The sequence below is a fragment of the Taudactylus pleione genome, unplaced genomic scaffold (assembly GCF_031769625.1).
Source record: "Taudactylus pleione unplaced genomic scaffold, aTauple2 ptg001123l, whole genome shotgun sequence".
Classification (NCBI taxonomy): domain Eukaryota; kingdom Metazoa; phylum Chordata; class Amphibia; order Anura; family Myobatrachidae; genus Taudactylus; species Taudactylus pleione.
Window position 1 is genome coordinate 5,078,965 of NW_028285524.1, and position 17,873 is coordinate 5,096,837.

The window sequence follows — 17,873 nt, forward strand, 5'->3', positions numbered from 1 at the left end:
GTGGGCCTGATTCAGCAAGCAACGCAAAGGAGAGAACGCACGCACCCGTCCACTGCGAGAATATGCTAATCAATGCATACGCACGGCAGCATAAGATGCAGACACCCAGTCCATTATTAAGCCGCCCAACTCCCCTTACTCAAAGCCTGATGAATACACAAGATAGCGTAAACATCGAGAACCATTGACCACATTTGCATAATAGTGGTTGACCAGACCTCACGCGGGATCTTGGCAACTTCCTGTGTGCACAGAGTCTCATCACTACATCCGTCGCTGCACTGGCTTAATTATGGACGCCCAAAACGGTGTCCCAACACGCCTGCGTTCGCCCGACCCCCCCCCCCCATCAACACCCACAAACGGCACTTCCATTCAATCAATATCGGAAGGGGTCTGCATGCACGCTGCATGTAGCCTGCGTATGCTTACCTGACCGTACAGACTAGTTCGAGCACGCGCCGTGCGATCCATACGCATGCGCAGTACAAAATCATCGGCCAAGTGCGTGCGTTCTCTCCTTTGCATTGCTTGCTGAATTAGGCCCAGTGTCAATATGCAGTTTCTACATAATTTTAGGAAAAAATGCTTGCTAGATAGGCCCCATAGTGTGGAAACGTTCTTTTACTTACATTGTATGATATTAAGAATATTCAATTAATAGATTTAAGGACACTTAATTATTGGTTAATTTTGTCTACATTGTATGCATGTTGAAGATTGTTGTCATCATGCCACTAGTATAAGCAGGACACCATCCAACAGATGACATTAATATACATACTCAAAAAGGTTTAACAGAATGACAGACCAATGAGGGAGTCAATTGATTGAAGACATACAGATGTGTCTTCTTACATCCTTGCCGATCGCGGTACAAATGTGCACCCGCATCGCGCCATGCTATTACCCGTGGCAGCATATGCTACGCCGCACACTGCGATCGCACCATGTAATTCTATGGAGTCACGGGTGTGAACGCAGTGCGCGTATCCGGGCGCACGTGACGTGACTTGCCACGTACGCAGCAAATACGTAGCAGGACACATCTGTACATTTCGTACATTCTCTAAATAAACCACCACTGGAGCTAAAGCTATCATCACAGTCATTTTCCTTAAGAAAGTCTAGCACCGAAACGCATCGGATATTTATTTTTTTGCGTTTTCCAGTTTTCCATAGTTGGAAACCTTTTATGTCCTTTATTGGAACTCAGACTAAACATTCTCCACTGAGTGGCCAGAGATAGCTACATCTATAGTGTACTATTAAGATTGTTTTGAGATTATTTTTAATTTGTTCTATGTAAAATCTCTTTTGTATGAAGTGGCTGTGTATAAGTTTTAGAAATAATTTTTATATTTACCATTGTATTCACCCTTGCGCTTTTACCTTTCCACAATGGTTTATACACTGGTATTAGACATACTATTGAGTCTTAATTACATAAAGTGGATTGACAAGAGCAAATAGATAGTTTTCAGATTAATCCTTAGAGCAGTGGTTCCCAAACTGGGCGCCGCTGCACCCTGTTTGGGAACCACTTCTGCAAGGGTGCCTCAGGTTGGTGGTCCAATTCTTTAATGTAAATATGTGGACAAATAGCAGCTCAAACCTGTCCACCACTATATAACCAAACCCAAGGATGACTGGTAAGCACAATTTACTTCACTGTACTACTTCACTAAATTTTTTTCTGAATTTCTCAATCACAAACTTTTGGCTTAGGGGTGCCGTGAAAACAATACTGATGCACTAGGGCGCCGTGATTCAAAAAAGTTTGGGATCCACTGCCTTAGAGAAACACCTAGGACACAATGAACATGAGTATGGAGAAGATGAACTTCTAAGTCACAAGGTTCAGATGTTCTACTGTTTTGGGATTTTTTTTCCATATCATTGACACAAAATATTGATTCGGAAGGAAGTGTCGTTTTTGGTTCAAGACTCAACAATGAAGAGCTGACATATAGTACGACATGATGGTGACTCATTAATCATTAAAGGTCATAACTTCAACTTTCTGTACAAAGCAGTGATGGAATTTTTACAAGCAAAACGGCCATTCATATGCTAGTATTGTGACATACATACTCCTCAAGGAATTAAAAGACGAGACTTAGAACTATAGAAGCTGATCTATATTGAACTTAAGTGACCCTCGCTAACATAATAGACCTTATTAATCATGACATTAATAGGTCTAAGCTACATCTTCTATCAGGATATAGAGTCCAATTTACCATTTACGGGGGGTTTAGACTTGATATTTACCATTTCTAAACGGCGCTATATTTATGGCAATAAGAATAATGGATCGCACACATGTATCATTAATGACTCGCAGGGACAGGGCTCTGAAAGGACCCTGGCCCTCATTCAGAGGCGGTCGGAGGATGCAATCGGTCGCTCAGAAACTGGGCGGCCGCTTGCATCCTGACCGCCCGCCTCTGTTTCGGTCGTTAGGCTGTGGGTTTACACCCACAGCTCTAACGACCGCTCGGGTGATGGTCGCAATGGTCAGAGACCATCGCGACCATCGGGGCTTACGACGAAACCCTAGGGTAGGGTCTCACTTGTCGTAAGCCCCGGAGAGCTTCTGGCTCTGTCAGAGCCGGAAGCTCTCCACTGACATCACTTGTGATGATAGAACGCCTCCCCCAAATGGTAGGCGTTCCCATGGGAACGCCTCCGTTTGGGCTGCCACCCCCTCGGCCCGCCTTCCAAACGGGGCGAGCTGTCACTCAACATCGACAGCTCGCCCCCTTTGGAAAGAGACCCGCTACGACCGGCGCTGTCGGTCGTAGCGGGTCTCACGCATGCGCACGAGGGAGCCGGCTCCCTCGTGCGCATGCGCACTGGCCAAACATCGAGGCGGCCGTGTCGGTCGTAGTCCGTACGGCCGCCTCTGAATAAGGTCCCCTGTACCTGAGATGTGTAAGAGGTGAACTGATTGCTAATGCGATCATTTCACTTCTATTTCAGGACTCTGTACTCTCCTGATAATTTTGGTGGTAAGTAGCTCATAGGTTACAGCGGCTAACGCCATCTAAAGATGGCGTTCGTTACGGGGTCAGACTCGGGCATGCTTCAGATGCAGTCACGTGACAGGTTCCCTTATGGGGAGTAAAGAGTAGAAGAAAATGTCAAGAGAAGCACATGAGAGAAGAGGTCCCTGCTCGTGAGAGCTTACATTCTAAAGGGGAGAGGCAGACAGACAGGCGTGACACAGAAGGGGATCTAATATCTTGAATCACATCTTTAACAGAGGGAGTGGGGTCTTCGGGCAGCACAGACAGTGTAACGGTTAGTATTACTGCTTCACAGCACTGAGGTCATGGGTTTGGTTTCCTTTACGGCCCTAACTATGTGGAGTTTGTTTATTCTCCCTGTGCTTGCGTGAGTTTCCTCCAGGTACTCCGGTTTCCTCCCACATTCCAAAAAATATACAGGTAGGTTAATTGATTCCAAACAAAAAAAATAAAAATAATCCTAGTGTGTGTATGCATGTGAGCATGTAGTAGGGAATTTAGATTGTAAGCTCCACTGGACAGGGACTGATGTGAATGGCCAAATATTCTCTGTAAAGTGTGCGCTATATAATTAAGTGGTAATAAATATATAAAAATAAATAAATTATAATACAAAGTGTCTGGTCAGGCTCCTACCCCAGAATCTCCTTACTGAAATGTATGCTATGGAACTCTCCGATACTGTACCTGATTCTGAAAGGCACATAGGTCCGAACACGGCCAAATACTGAATGCGCATGGGACTATATGCACATCCCTTTTTTTTTTTTTTAAATATGTGTTTATTAAGAAACAACACAATACACTGTTTCCAAAATAAAGGTTAAACAATTAAATATAATTACACAGCAAACAGTCAGACAGCTAGCTTATATGTAACTCAAACCAATGTTACTGTGAGATCCATTTTAATAAAATCTAAATAGAGAAAAGAACATATGGGGAAGGAAAAGAAAAGAGGCGGTGTGGCTAGATCCGCCAATGAGAGATAGAGAGAGAAAAAAAGGGGGGTGGAATGGAGAAAGATAAGAGAGGTAGAGGAAGAGTTAAGTGAAAGGGGAACGAGCATTAAAAAAGGACTACCATGGGCCCCACACCTTATTAAAGGATTTAAGAAGTTAAGTAATTGAGTAATTAAGAATACTGGTCATAAACTCCATACGTTGGACTAGCCAGACTCTATTTATTACCATCTGCAGGGAGGGGGAGGATATTTGCTTCCAGTCAGCAGCCAGTTGACAAGTAGCCGCTGATGTAATGTGCCTGATTAACTTATTTCGATGATAGGTGGCAGCAGGCATGGCAAGAGGTAAGAGAAAATATTTAGGATCTAGAGGTACTGAAATTTGAAGAATTGTAAATATCAAATTCTTAACTTCTGACCAGAAACTGGCAAGTTTAGGGTACTCCAACTCCACCAGATATGAAGGAACGAATCCTCAAAAGTGCTGTCATGCAAACATCTGTCAAATGCATCAGGGAACATAATTTTTAGCCGAGAGGGAACCAGGTACCATCTATAGAGCATTTTATAGACATTTTCTTTTATCGTAATGCCGATTGAGCTATAGGCAGCACCCCGGATAGTCTCAACCCAGTCATCAGGATCTAGGGACGCACCCAGGTCTCGCTCCCAAGCTAGCTCATGAGTAGGTGCATATGATAAGGATAGTTCAGAATAAAATTTTGAGATCAAGCCGGCAGTGGAAGACTGATAGAAACACATCACTTCAATAGGAGTCAGGGGGCGAAGAGCAAGGCGATGTTTAACTTTGTCATGAAAATTTCGGAGCTGCAGGTACTGGAAAAAGTTTTTAGAGGCAATGCCAAAATTGAATATCAGAAAATAGGGGAAAGGAGGTGTCTGTAGTCAAATCATTTAAATATCTAATACCACCTTTTAGCCAAGGAGAGAAAGCTAAAGGGAGTAGTCCAGGGGAGAAAACTGGGGAGTTAAACAGAGGAATAATTGGGGTGGGAGATGGAGAGAGGCCAAATGAACAAATAGAGGGCCTGATTCAGACCCGCTCGCGAGTGCTATGCGCTCGCAAGCGGGTCGATGGTGGCCCAGTGCGCATGCACACGACGGAGCTGGCTCCGTCATACGCATGCGCGAGAACCGGATAGCGACGGGCAAACCGTCGCTCCGGGTCTCGTACCAAAAGGGGCGTGCGGTCGATGTTGAGTGACAGCACGCCCCCTTTGGTGGGCGGGTCGGGGGAGTGGTTGCCCAAACAGAGGCGTTCCCATGTGAACGCCTCCGTTTGGGGGCGGCCCCACTGACATCACGAGTGATGTCAGTGGGAGAGATTTCGGCTCTGTTAGAGCCAAAATCTCTCTTGGGCTTGCGGCCACGAGATCCTACCACAAGGGTCTCGTCGCAAGCCGCGCTGGTCTTGACCATCGCGACCATCTTCCTGGCCACTCGCTATAGCTGTGGGTGGTCACCCACAGCTATGCGAGCGGCCAGGAGGCGCTCTAAAAAAACAGAAGGCCGGCCCTGATTCAGAGCGAGCGCTCTGTCAGAGCATCCGGCTCTGAATCAGGCCTCAGTCCCATAATGATAGGGAATGGGGGATGATGAGGTGGTCACAAACCTTTTTTCGGGCGACAAGCCCGAGTGAGCCATTGAAGGAAAACGTGAGAAATCAGTTCGAGAGCTGTTGCCTCCAGTTGGACCCACTCTCTAGGGTAAATATTAATTTTAATAGTGTTAATTCGGCCAATCCACATAATAAAGTGGTGGGACCACGAAGCAAGATCTGACTTAATTTGCGACAGTAAGTATTGGAAGTTACCCTGAAAGAGCTGGTGGTAACTTTTGGTTATGAAAACACCTAGATATTTAATCTTCTGAAGACACCAATTGAAAGTGAAATAACATTCTAATGAAGCCTTATCTATAGTATTTGAGAAATATAGAAGTCAAGGACTTCTGATTTATAAAGATTAATTTTATATCCAGAGAAGTGACCATACATTTCAAGTTCATTTAGGGTAGAAGGAAGTGTGATGAGCGGATTTGTTATGGACAATAGAACATCATCCGCATATAACACCCAATTTATGCTCCGTGGACCAACAAGAACCCCAGATATCTCTAGATTAACCCGAATTCTAGCAGCCATAGGCTCTATAATGAGGGCGAAAATAAGTGGTGAGAGGGGGCATCCCTGAAGTGTACCATTAGACAATTTAAATGGAACCGAGGTTAAACTATGAGCAGAGACAGTGGCTGAAGGGGAATGATATAGAGCCGATATAACCTGTAGGAATTTGCCAGAGAAACCTATCGACTCAAGAACCCAATAAATGAACTGCCATGAAATTCGATCTAATGCCTTTTCAGCATCTAATGACAGAGAACGAATTTTGCCTTCATGGATAGTGTGTATCAGGTTGATAGTCCTACTAGTGTTGTCAGAGGCTTGACGCCCAAGGATGAAGCCCACCTGGTCAGGATGAATTAAGGAAGAAAGAAGGGGATTTCATCTATTGGCTAAAATTTTGGCATATAGCTTTAAATCCACATTTAGTAGGGAAATCGGCCTATAACTAGAGCAAAGCGAGTGGTCTTTTTTTCCGGGTTTCGGTACCATGATAATGTTTCCGTGTGTTGTGGCAGAATCAAAGGACGCCCCTTCCAAAACCCCATTAAAGAAGTTTGTTAAGTGAGGAACTAGGATCTCTGCAAACTTTTTATAATATTGGGCAGAATAAACGTCAGGGCCAGGGGCAGAAGATCCTTATGTCCTCATCGTATGGCCTCTGATTATTAAGAAATCATCTCGCTGCAAGGGATACTAAAGTATCCAACTCGCATCGGGGTAAACGTGACACCGGAGCAATTCATCATTGCTTCGGTGCAAGGACAGCTGCTCCGAAAAGCAGCTGGTCACTCAGTTACCTGCAGATACAGATTTTGCTGCGTTACTTAACTCCTACCCGTCATCCCGGCTACGCATGTGTGACCTCGGGTCACCCATGCTCACAGCTGCCGGGCCGGTAGTGAGGAGGTGGCGGAGGGATCCGCTCGGAACCCTCTTCGCATCCCCGGAACTCCTTCCCATAGGAAAGAGCGGGGATCCGAGAAAAAGCGCCGTCTGAAGATGGCACTTGTTCCCGGAAGCAAACTCCGAAAACTTTGAGCTAGAGATTCTTTTCGGACCCCTGATGATGAATGGCCCAGTAACTAAAATATATGTAAACTAGCGTTTCCGCATGGTTACCGGGCCATTTAGTTTTGATGAATAGGCCCCCAAGTGAGCAAAGTTGGGCAGAAGTTAGTATGGTGAAAGGGGTATTAGCCAAATATGATTCCAGATCGCCAAAATTAGAGGAAACCTGATGAGAAGAGGTCAGGAGAGTATATAATGAGAAGTAGAATTCTCTAAATTCATGAACAATATTAGCAGGGTCATATGTGAGGGAGTTAGTATGTTGTGATTTGATTTTATCGATCAAGTTGAGGGCACATTTCTGCCTAAACTTTCTGGCCAACATAGAATCCGCCCTTGTCGGCTTTGTCGTGAAAGTGCTGCTGGAGTTTCTGCAAAATGGACGCTGCTCTCCAGGAAAGCAGAGTATTAAGCTGGCCCCGGATTGATTCAGCTAACAAATCAGAGGGTGAGTTATGCTTATGATGATCTAGGAGCGCAGATAGTTGCTGTTCAAGGGTATTTACTTCTGCAGTTGCGCTCCTGCGAGCAGCCGATGCTGAATTAATGAATTGGCCACGAATGGTGGCCTTATGGGCCTCCCACACTACCCCAGGCGCAACATCTAATGAAGAATTTGCAGAAAAATAATCAGAGATTGCCTGTTTGATGGTAGCAAAAGTTGTTGGATTAGGTAAAAGTGAGTCATCTAGATGCCACATACGAGGATGAGGGTATTGTTGAAGTAAGTTGAGGAGAATGAAAACACCTGCATGATCTGTCCATGAAAAGGGACAGATCCTAGCTTGGGTAGTCATGGAAGTCAGCAAGTGGGAAACAAAAATTATGTTGATGCATGTATATATTTGGTGGGGGGCAGAGGAGTGGGAATAATCCCTAGCCTTGGAATTTTTGAGTCGCCAAGAGTCATATAGATAATGCTGTTTGAGCAGGGAGTCTTTGGATGAAGGAGTATTGGACTTTTGGGCAGGAGGAGAGGATCGATCAAGATCCGAATTAAGGGTAATATTAAAGTCCCCTGCTATAATAAGATGTCCATGCTCAAGTCGCTCAATGCTTCCAAATAATTGAGTAAAAAGGAACCCTGTCCCTGATTCGGGGCATATACGGAGACTAAGGTGACAGTAATGGAGCGCAGGGAGCCAACCACTATAAGAAAACGACCCTCTGGATCAGAGTGGGTGACCGAACCCTGAAACAAAGGAACCCTTAAAGAGTTAAAAATAGTGACAAACCTAGCAAGTGAAGTAAAGTACAATAAGTACAGGGAGCATGGGGGGTAGGCCATTTGCAATTTGAGAGGAGAAACCCCTTATGGGAACCTAAGGCCTTAGCAAAATGATACATAAATGTAAGGAGTTGTTGTAAGAGCAAACATATGTAGAACAACAAAAAAAACAATTCTTTGAGAACAAATTATCAAATTAATGATAGCATATCAATGATAACCAGACAGTCTAGAAGAGGCAGGAAAAAACAAAAATAAATCACATAGGAAAATAAGAGCCACAACGAGCGTCATCCAAGGGGAAGGCTCGGGTGGAAAGTGGAAACAATAAGGAAATAGCGTAACCATAAGGAGCAAGAGTCTCAATTAGGGAGGAGCGGTATCACGATGACGGGTGACAGTAGACTACTCTGGTGCCGGAGGGCGGGAATGCTGGGGTTTAGGTGACGCCTGGAATCTGCTGACAAATGTACAATACCACTCTGAAACCTGTGTACGTGCGCAAAGCTGTATGTATGTGACGCATGTGCGGTATGTGAAAAAACCGTTAGATGCGGCTGTATTCGGAACTGGTGAACATAAAAATTAGAAGTTTGTCAGCTATTTTTAAGTAGGCGTCATGCATCTAATCCAATATGTGAGAATTAATATACCTTTAATCAACCAGATGCTTCTCTAGACACCAGAAAATAAGCTTTACACAAACAGCTGATACTTATGTATCTAAGAACCTTTTACGAATATACACCTTTATCTTCAAAAACAATTCCACCGGATAACTGATTAAAACAGTCAAATACTGTATATATCTCTCGGATTCATTTTCAAGTGTTTCAATTACAGTTAAAAAAAATTTCTTTGTAAAAAATTTCATATATTCACCAAAGCGAATTATGTTTCACACAACCGACAAAACATTTTAAGACATCGTTTTACGCTTTCCAAGGGATATATTACTAACATCTAAAAATATCTCCCTGTTTGATTAATAAGCTCTGCAGAGTAACATACTAGAATCAGACTGCTTTGTGAATGTGCCTCTTTGTATTTTAGAAACAGGACATCGGTCCAGTAGAGCATAAAATTGGAGACATATACACCCTGATTTAAATTCTCCTGTAAGAATTTGCTGTCTGAATTTGTTTGTACCGAAATATCAAACTTGACAAAGAAAATCTGCATCTGTGTTTGTAGCATTTGCAATTTTTGCAAGGAAAATAGTTACATTAGAATTTGGCAAACGTGAGAGATAAAATGTTTGCGAGAAATCTTGTAGTAGAAAATTGTGTTAGCACATTTTCTGACAAAAGTGGTGGAGATTGGTTTGGGGACAGTATTAAGCGTCTCACACCATTTATAAAGAAAAGTTTTAATATATTTAATTTTAGGGCTTCACTGTTAACATTTTTGAAGATGAACGTGGACATAAGGAGATTACGCTGAACTAACCAATTATTTCAGAGAATTGTACAAGTTATCATGAATTGTAACCAGAAATGCCAGAACAATTACAGTACCTGTTTTCCATTTGCATTACACTGTACAGTTTACAATCTAGTCTTGCTGTATGTAGGGCAGCAAAAGATGATCAAAAAGTAGTTAAAAGGAACTGGTGAACCTTCAGGCAATTTTACATTGCTTGGCACACCTGGAACGTTTATTTAATCATCTTTTGTGCTTTGCAGTCATGTTTTTATATCATCAGACAAATTTGTATCCTGCCATATTGTTGCACTGGGTGACGGGTCTGCTATGCTCTCTGCAACAGATTATGGGGTTTATTTACTAAGCAGTGTTAGGAGACAGAGTGAAAAGTGATGTCAGCGATAAGGTACCATCTCACAGGCTGTGTTTGAAAAATGACAGTTGGGAGCTGATTGGCTGGCACCTTATCACTGACTTATCACTTTTCACTCTGTCTCCTAACACTGCTTAGTAAATAGACCCCTATGTTTGTTGTATTTAGAATGTAAGCTCTTACGAGCAGGGCCCTCTACCCTCTTGTGCTTCTCCCTACTTTAGTTTCATCTGCTTACTCACCACTAGGGCACCTAACACTTGGTTGCTTGTGCTCTGTTGCTTATCTGGGTGTTATGGTCGCTAATGTAGCAATATATATTATCCATGTCCTGGTCCTGTATTGTATTGTTCTGTAAGTCGCTTGTCAATAATTTGTTTATGTACTATGTAAGGCGCTGCGGAACACTTGTGGCGCCATATAAATAAATTATAATAATAAAATGTTGTATCCAGACAACAACTTTCTGTTCAGTATATCCCAGTACATTGAAATTACATAATGGTCTTAATGATATAACAATTTGGCTGAAAAGCCAAGACAAAGGGCAGAACGTTAAGGCATATTGAATATGTTACAGGAGGGCATGCCAGTAATAAAAGTCGTCTGAAGTTGGGAATCATTTAAAATGTATGAAAACCATGTGTCTTAGCCTGAGACTATAATAGTCACTGCCTGTCTCAGACACATTATCTTTTGGAAGATTATACTGTATATTGGTTAATGATATGCATAATTTAAACAAGGGACTATACATTTCGGTTTACATTAATTTCATTATTAAATAGTGTTTGCATTTTGTCTGTGGAGTTCTCAAGAGGTACTTTGTCTCCTACGGTGCTCCTTGTTACTCAGCAAAAGGGCCCAGAGCATCTGACAGGTTGTGCATGCAGCATCTGTCCTGCTAATATTGTGGATGCTGTTGCCATGGTTACACTAGCTTGCTGATGTGACTGAAATTGTAGGGATGCTGAGGAGACAGCTGCCACTTACAGTTCGAAAGAGGCCTCAGACTAATAGACGTGTAGATGCTGTTTGGGACACTATCAATAAAATGTTATAAGTGGCTTAAACTATCGCTTAGCATATTCTCCCATCTACCCGAAGTGATGGTGAAGGTGACCTGTCTGTTTCCAGAGGAAAGCATATTTAAACAGGCACTGGAGGACAATTTACCAAGACAGCCCTTAGGGTTTTCTGTTTATAAGAATGGTGTCCACAGTATTGTTAAAGAATAACGAATCTGTGATGTTACTGTAGGGAGCACAAGGCTTACATAGAACAGACCCTGTGTGACACTGTTTTTGCATTGTGCTAGGATTTTGCAAATATTGAAGTCACATCACACTATGGTAATGTCACCCCACCAAACAGTATAGCTCCATTGCCCAATATACAGTAAGCCACCAGTGCCAGGTTACAGTATGTACCTCAGTGCCAGTATATAATATGTACCTCAGTGCCAGTATACACCTCAGTGCTTGTGTACAGTAAGCTACCAGTGCCAGGTTACAGTATGTACCTCAGTGCCAGTATATAATATGTACCTCAGTGCCAGTATACACCTCAGTGCTAGTGTACAGTAAGCCACCAGTGCCAGGTTACAGTATGTACCTCAGTGCCAGTATATAATATGTACCTCAGTGCCAGTATACCCCTCAGTGCTAGTGTACAGTAAGCCACCAGTGCCAGGTTACAGTATGTACCTCAGTGCCAGTATATAATATGTACCTCAGTGCCAGTATACCCCTCAGTGCTAGTGTACAGTAAGCCACCAGTGCCAGGTTACAGTATGTACCTCAATGGCAGTATATAACATGTGACTCAGTGCCAGTATACACCTCAGTGCTAGTGTACAGTAAGCCACCAGTGCCAGGTTATAGTATGTACCTCAATGGCAGTATATAACATGTACCTCAGTGCTAGTGTACAGTAAGCCACCAGTGCTAGGTTACAGTATGTACCTCAGTGCCAGTATATAATATGTACCTCAGTGCCAGTATACACCTCAGTGCTAGTGTACAGTAAGCCACCAGTGCCAGTATATAATATGCACCTTAGTGCCAATATACCCCTCAGTGCTAGTGTACAGTAAGCCACCGGCACCAATATGTATCTCAGTGCCAGCATATAGTATACCACCAGCGCAATTGTGTTCCTCAGTGCCAAAAAGTCATCAATAACAGTATATAGTATGTATGTCAGTGCCAGTATACAGTATGTACCTCAGTACCGGTATGTACCTCCATTCTAGCATACAATGTATGCCCCACTGCATTATAAATTAGTGTCAGTGTGTGCCCTATTATACAGACCCAATGCCAGTATATGTCCCATCTCTGGTATACAATATACCGTCAGTTTCAGTATACAGTAATGCCACCCATTGCCAGTATACAGTAATGCCACCTCTTTTAGCTGACTGGCTACTACCATAGCAAGTGGAAGAAGTCTGCAATCTGTTTATTTAACAGTACAAGATGATTTCTGTAACAGCAGCAATGGTATAAACCCTACCACCAGCACTTTCTTTTCTACATGCACTGCACAGTTGCTGCTCTGCTCTAATTCGCTGCTGCCACTCTACTCTAATCGGATTACTGGAATAACTGTGGCTGCATAACTTTGATTGGCTGCGGTTGCTGTTCTCTGCTGCAGTGCCTATGTTCTGATTACCCATCTGCAACCAATCAGAACACAATGGGCCCAATTCAGACCTGTTCGCTAGATGCGGCCTCTCACTCCGAGCGTAGGCAAATTCAGCTAAGTGACGTAAAGGCAGGCGATCGCACGGCAAGGCATAAGCACGCCCACTATGTCTTGGCGAGCGATCACTTTGTGTTTATAGGCGCCACCAGCCTGTCTTTAGCCGCCCACTAGCGAACGTCATCTCCAGGAAGTATATACAACCATCGGTACATCGGGTTCCACCGGATCTGACCGCAGCGCTTGCGGATGCCTTTATCCTACCGCAGGCACTGCGAGCAGTTCAGTGTAAAAACCAGCCAGGCGACGTGTACTATGACGCTGCCTGTTAATTATGCACGCCTCTGAAAAGGCATTGAAACACTCAGGTACGCCTGCGCTCGCACCTCCACTCCCCCGTTACTACTGCCCTGCCCCTGTTACCACCCACAAACGGCCTCTCCTGTCACTCATTCCACTGGGCTGTCTTTGCTGGGCGAGCGAGCTCTTCCCGATCGCTCAAACTAGTTCGCGCACGCGCGATGCATACGCATGTGCAAATGTATAACATCGGCCGTGTACGAGTGAGCGGCCGCTTGCGAGAGGGTCTGAATCAGGCCCAATGTCTGATAAATCAGAGCTCACCAGAAATTAAATGAAAGCCTGGACAATTTTCAATACCTTTCTTTAAATTAGCTTATTTAAAGATTGTCAGTTCTGGTTTACCAGATGTTTGGTAGCCCTAATTATTAGTTTTATACAGCCGAAAAATATATATCAGCAGCACTTACAGTAACACATTAAACTATCAATGCCCATACTATATTATAACAGCTTGTGTGCAACACAGCATACCAGCAGTGTCATTATTTTTTAATTAGAGGCTGCCATTAAGGCTGACTTGCAGGCAGAGGGTTATACCTGCACAACTGATGAAAAAGGGTTGCGTCTGAATTTCCAATCAGACTGATCTCTTTGGTCTTTGGGAGACTGCCCCCTGGTTTTGGAGTCTTATGAACATTCCTGGGGAGTGGGTATCTAAGAATATGTGGTACGTCTCTTAAAAATAGGAAGTCAATGTAATTTCTAATCTATGTTATTACATTCCATGCAAAAATATGACCAAGAAAACGGTAACACAAAAACACTCCTCAATATATGTAAATATAACAATTATAACTGATGAAATGATCTGTGTGTTAACCCTCGTGTGTATGCGTGTCTATGTGATAGGCAATATAGATTGTAAGCTCCACTGGGACAGGGACTGAAATGTTCTCTGTGAAGCACTGTGGAATATGTGTGCGCTATATAACTGTTAATAATCTCGTTACAGCAGAATTCCGGTCATTTCTGAAGAACTTACCTACAGACCGTTTCCTTAACGTTACAACTATTTCCAGACTCTGGAATGCAGATCTCCACCTCACCCGACGCTACGACCAGCTGATCGTGGGCTTTAAGCAGCTATTATCCAAGTCTCAGCGACAAATTCGTCGTCTGATTAACCTGAGTAAACACTGCCTACGTCAGCCTCAGTACACACTATTGCGGGATAGGTAAGTGCCTGGGCATACACTAGTCAGCAAACACTGGTTGTCTTGCTCTGTTACCAGCTTCTGGAAGGGTAGTGCTTGTTTAAGGATTTCAGAGTGCAATAATAAACATAAAGAAATGGTACCTTTTATTGGGCATTCTTACATAACCAAACTTGTGTATTACTAAATTCAGTAATGTACCACAATTAACTAAAGAGATTGTGCTCACTGCTATTATCTGTGCCATTCCCTGTGTGATAATTGACATTTTGAGAAGTTATTCAGAGGACAGAGCTCCCTGCATCTTGCATTACAATGAATTTCATAGGGTTAAAGTGTCAAACAGAATAACGGTTCTAAGTTTTGTTTTGCGTTAATTGGGGCATTATCAGGGTATGAAAAATATGTAATTGCAAATCCTAAAATCAAGCAAACAAGACTGACTATTTAGTCATTGACTACTGGATGTGTGCACTGTTTATGTGATTTTATTTTTGTGTTTGCGATGAAGAATGGTACAGTTACTTTTAACACATAGGGGCCTATTCATCATGTTAATTATCATGGTCCGAACGGAACCCAATAATTAACATCCTAACTCGCCGCGGCTGCCGGAGCAATTCATCTTTGATCCGGCGCAGTGACAGCTGATGTGAAATCAGCTGCCCCCGCTAGTGGATTCACTGCTTCTTTTCGGAGCAGTGAATCCTTTCACTGCTCCTGTCGGAGCAGTGACTGGAGTGCGCAAGCGCGACCTACACGTCACGCATGCGCACAAGAGCCTTGAAGTACGGTGGAAGGAGCCGGACAGGGGCGGAGGGATCCTAAAGGATGCCTCTTCGCATCCCGGACCTTCTTCCCATAGGGAAGGAGCCGGTTGCGATGCAGGAGCAGGAGCATTTGCCATCTGAAGATGGCGAATACTCCCGCAGTCAAGCTCCGAAAATATTATATTTTCGGAGCTTGATAAATACTGTCCCCATACTAGTGTATGGGGACAGCGGGCCACCATTCCGCGAGAGGAAGGTAAGTAAGAGATATCTGTGATACTAGTGTATGGGGACAGCGGGCCATTCCACAAGAGGAAGATAAGGTAGGAGATATCTGTGATACTAGTGTATGGGGACAACGGGCCATTCCGCGAGAGGAAGGTAAGTAGGGGATATCTGTGATACTAGTGTATGGGGACAACGGGCCATTCCGCGAGAGGAAGGTAAGTAGGAGATATCTGTGATACTAGTGTATGGGGACAACGGGCCATTCCGCGAGAGGAAGGTAAGTAGGGGATATATGTGATACTAGTGTATGGGGACAACGGGCCATTCCGCGAGAGGAAGGTAAGTAAGAGATATCTGTGATACTAGTGTATGGGGACAACGGGCCATTCCGCGAGAGGAAGGTAAGTAGGATATCTGTGATACTAGTGTATGGGGACAACGGGCCATTCCGCGAGAGGAAGGTAAGTAGGGGATATATGTGATACTAGTGTATGGGGACAACGGGCCATTCTGCGAGAGGAAGGTAAGTAGGGGATATATGTGATATCTCCTGCTTTACCTTCTTGATGAATAACCCGATAACTTAATTTTCATAATGTGCATTTTCTCCTGCTTTTTTGAAAATGAAGTGATGATGAATATATCCCTTAGGGACATATTTAATTTTACACAAGATTTTTGTGGCAAAACTTAACGCGTCTATGAAGCCCAATTTCCGATGACTGCGACTATGCGTGCTCCCGATTCTTTCGCTATCCAGTTGTAAAAAATTGGCCGCAAAAACATCTTCATAAACCTGTGGTAAATTTTGCAAAAAAATGGGGAAATCAGCCTGGACTGGACCCTGCAAATAAATCTGGAATAACAGTATAGATGTCTGTTACTGTCCCAAAGAAAAATATTCTGCACTTTTAAAATGTGTCAAAGGCTGATTTGCACATTTTTCAATAGTAGTGAAAAAATGAAAGAAAGCTATTTATTTTCATAAAAATAAATGCTGCTGTTACTTTTAGGGTGCATAGAAATGCCTGTAACGTGATTTTTGAGCCACTTTTCAAAATTTGTTAAAAAACAGTTGTAACTCCCAGCTGTCTCATCCATACAGTACCCCCATATTCCTGTTCCACGTCTCTTAACCTATTATTCTGCACTTTGCAGAATATCACCCCAAAAAACACATGTAATTATGTGCCCAATTAACCTAATTGAAAACTTATAATTGACTAATTGATCATTGGGGGGGGGGTGTCACAGGGGTTCTGAACCAAGTAACAACATATTTACCTTAAAATAACAATTGGACGTTGCACCTGCTCTGGAGCTGCAAGAAAGAAGCTGTGTCAAGTCCTATTGAAATAACTAAAATGATCATGCCCGATTAATGACCAAAAACCCCGCCACAATTTCTCGCACCGTAGAAAAAAAAATTAACGTACCCAATTGAATATGCCCCTTAACTGTAAAAGAGAGCAGTAGTGGAAAGTAGTAGTAAAGGCAGGGGCGTATGTATAATGGGTGCAGGCTGTGCGGGCCCCCCCTGCGGGTGTATCTACATGAGCAATGCTGCGTTACAGTGTCAGCGTCTGTAACACTGGAACGTTGTGTTTCGCATGCAGATGCACCCGCAGACGCACACAGAGCATAGGCATGCTGCATATCATTTTAATCAGCAGAAGCTGCTTGTGCTAACTTCACACCACTGTGCGAATAAGACGCATTTGAATGTAAAAATTTTCATGAAAAAGATTCTTAGCGTTACCGAGCATTCAGCATTATGTGTAGCGCGACTTGTAACGAGCTTAGGATAGATGTATGTGGACACATCTGTAACTGATGGCATATTCACCACTATAATTTCACAATGGATTTGATACCTTTCTTATGCTGGGTACACATTTAGATGATGGATCGGTCAGTAAACCAATCCGCCGTTAGAGCGGATAATTGGTAAGCCATACATTGGTATATTTACCAATCGGCCGCTCAATATGTCTGGGCTGACATCACAACTGGGCTGGCCTGCCAGTCCGGACTGGAATAGCAGAGAGAGTTCTTCCTATCTCATGCAGCCCCTAAAAGCCAGCCTGTCTGCCAACAGCTCCAGGCTTAATCCACGCGCCTTATTTAGGCTCCGCTCCTTGCGGTCGCCTGGACTTAAGCCCCGCCTTCCGGTGACATCAGCTGTCAATCACAGGGATGACAGGGAGGAGAGGGTTACCTAGACTGATGATCTATCCTATGATGTACAGACCCCCTGGCCAGACAGGTAAGGAGATGCCGCTGCTCTAGACCTGTGGTTCTCAAACTCACTCCTCAGAACCCCACACAGCTCACGTTTTCCAGGTCACCCAGCAGGTGTACAGGTGTATTTATTACTCAGTGACACATTTTAAAAGTTCCACAGGCGGTGCTAATT

The 17,873-nt window shown here is 43.6% G+C and overlaps 1 protein-coding gene across 3 annotated transcripts in view; it reads left to right on the forward strand.

The window, feature by feature from the left end:
- BRINP2 (BMP/retinoic acid inducible neural specific 2) overlaps positions 1 to 17,873 on the forward strand; it is a 289,957-nt gene that overhangs the window by 255,270 nt on the left and 16,814 nt on the right. For 2 of the 3 annotated variants that reach the window (XM_088461919.1, XM_088461921.1), the window contains one exon: positions 14,258 to 14,480. In XM_088461919.1, coding sequence (XP_088318045.1) covers positions 14,258 to 14,480 — 223 coding nt within the window. The remainder of the gene's footprint in view (positions 1 to 14,257; positions 14,481 to 17,873) is intronic. The other variant, XM_088461920.1, reaches the window with a different exon arrangement.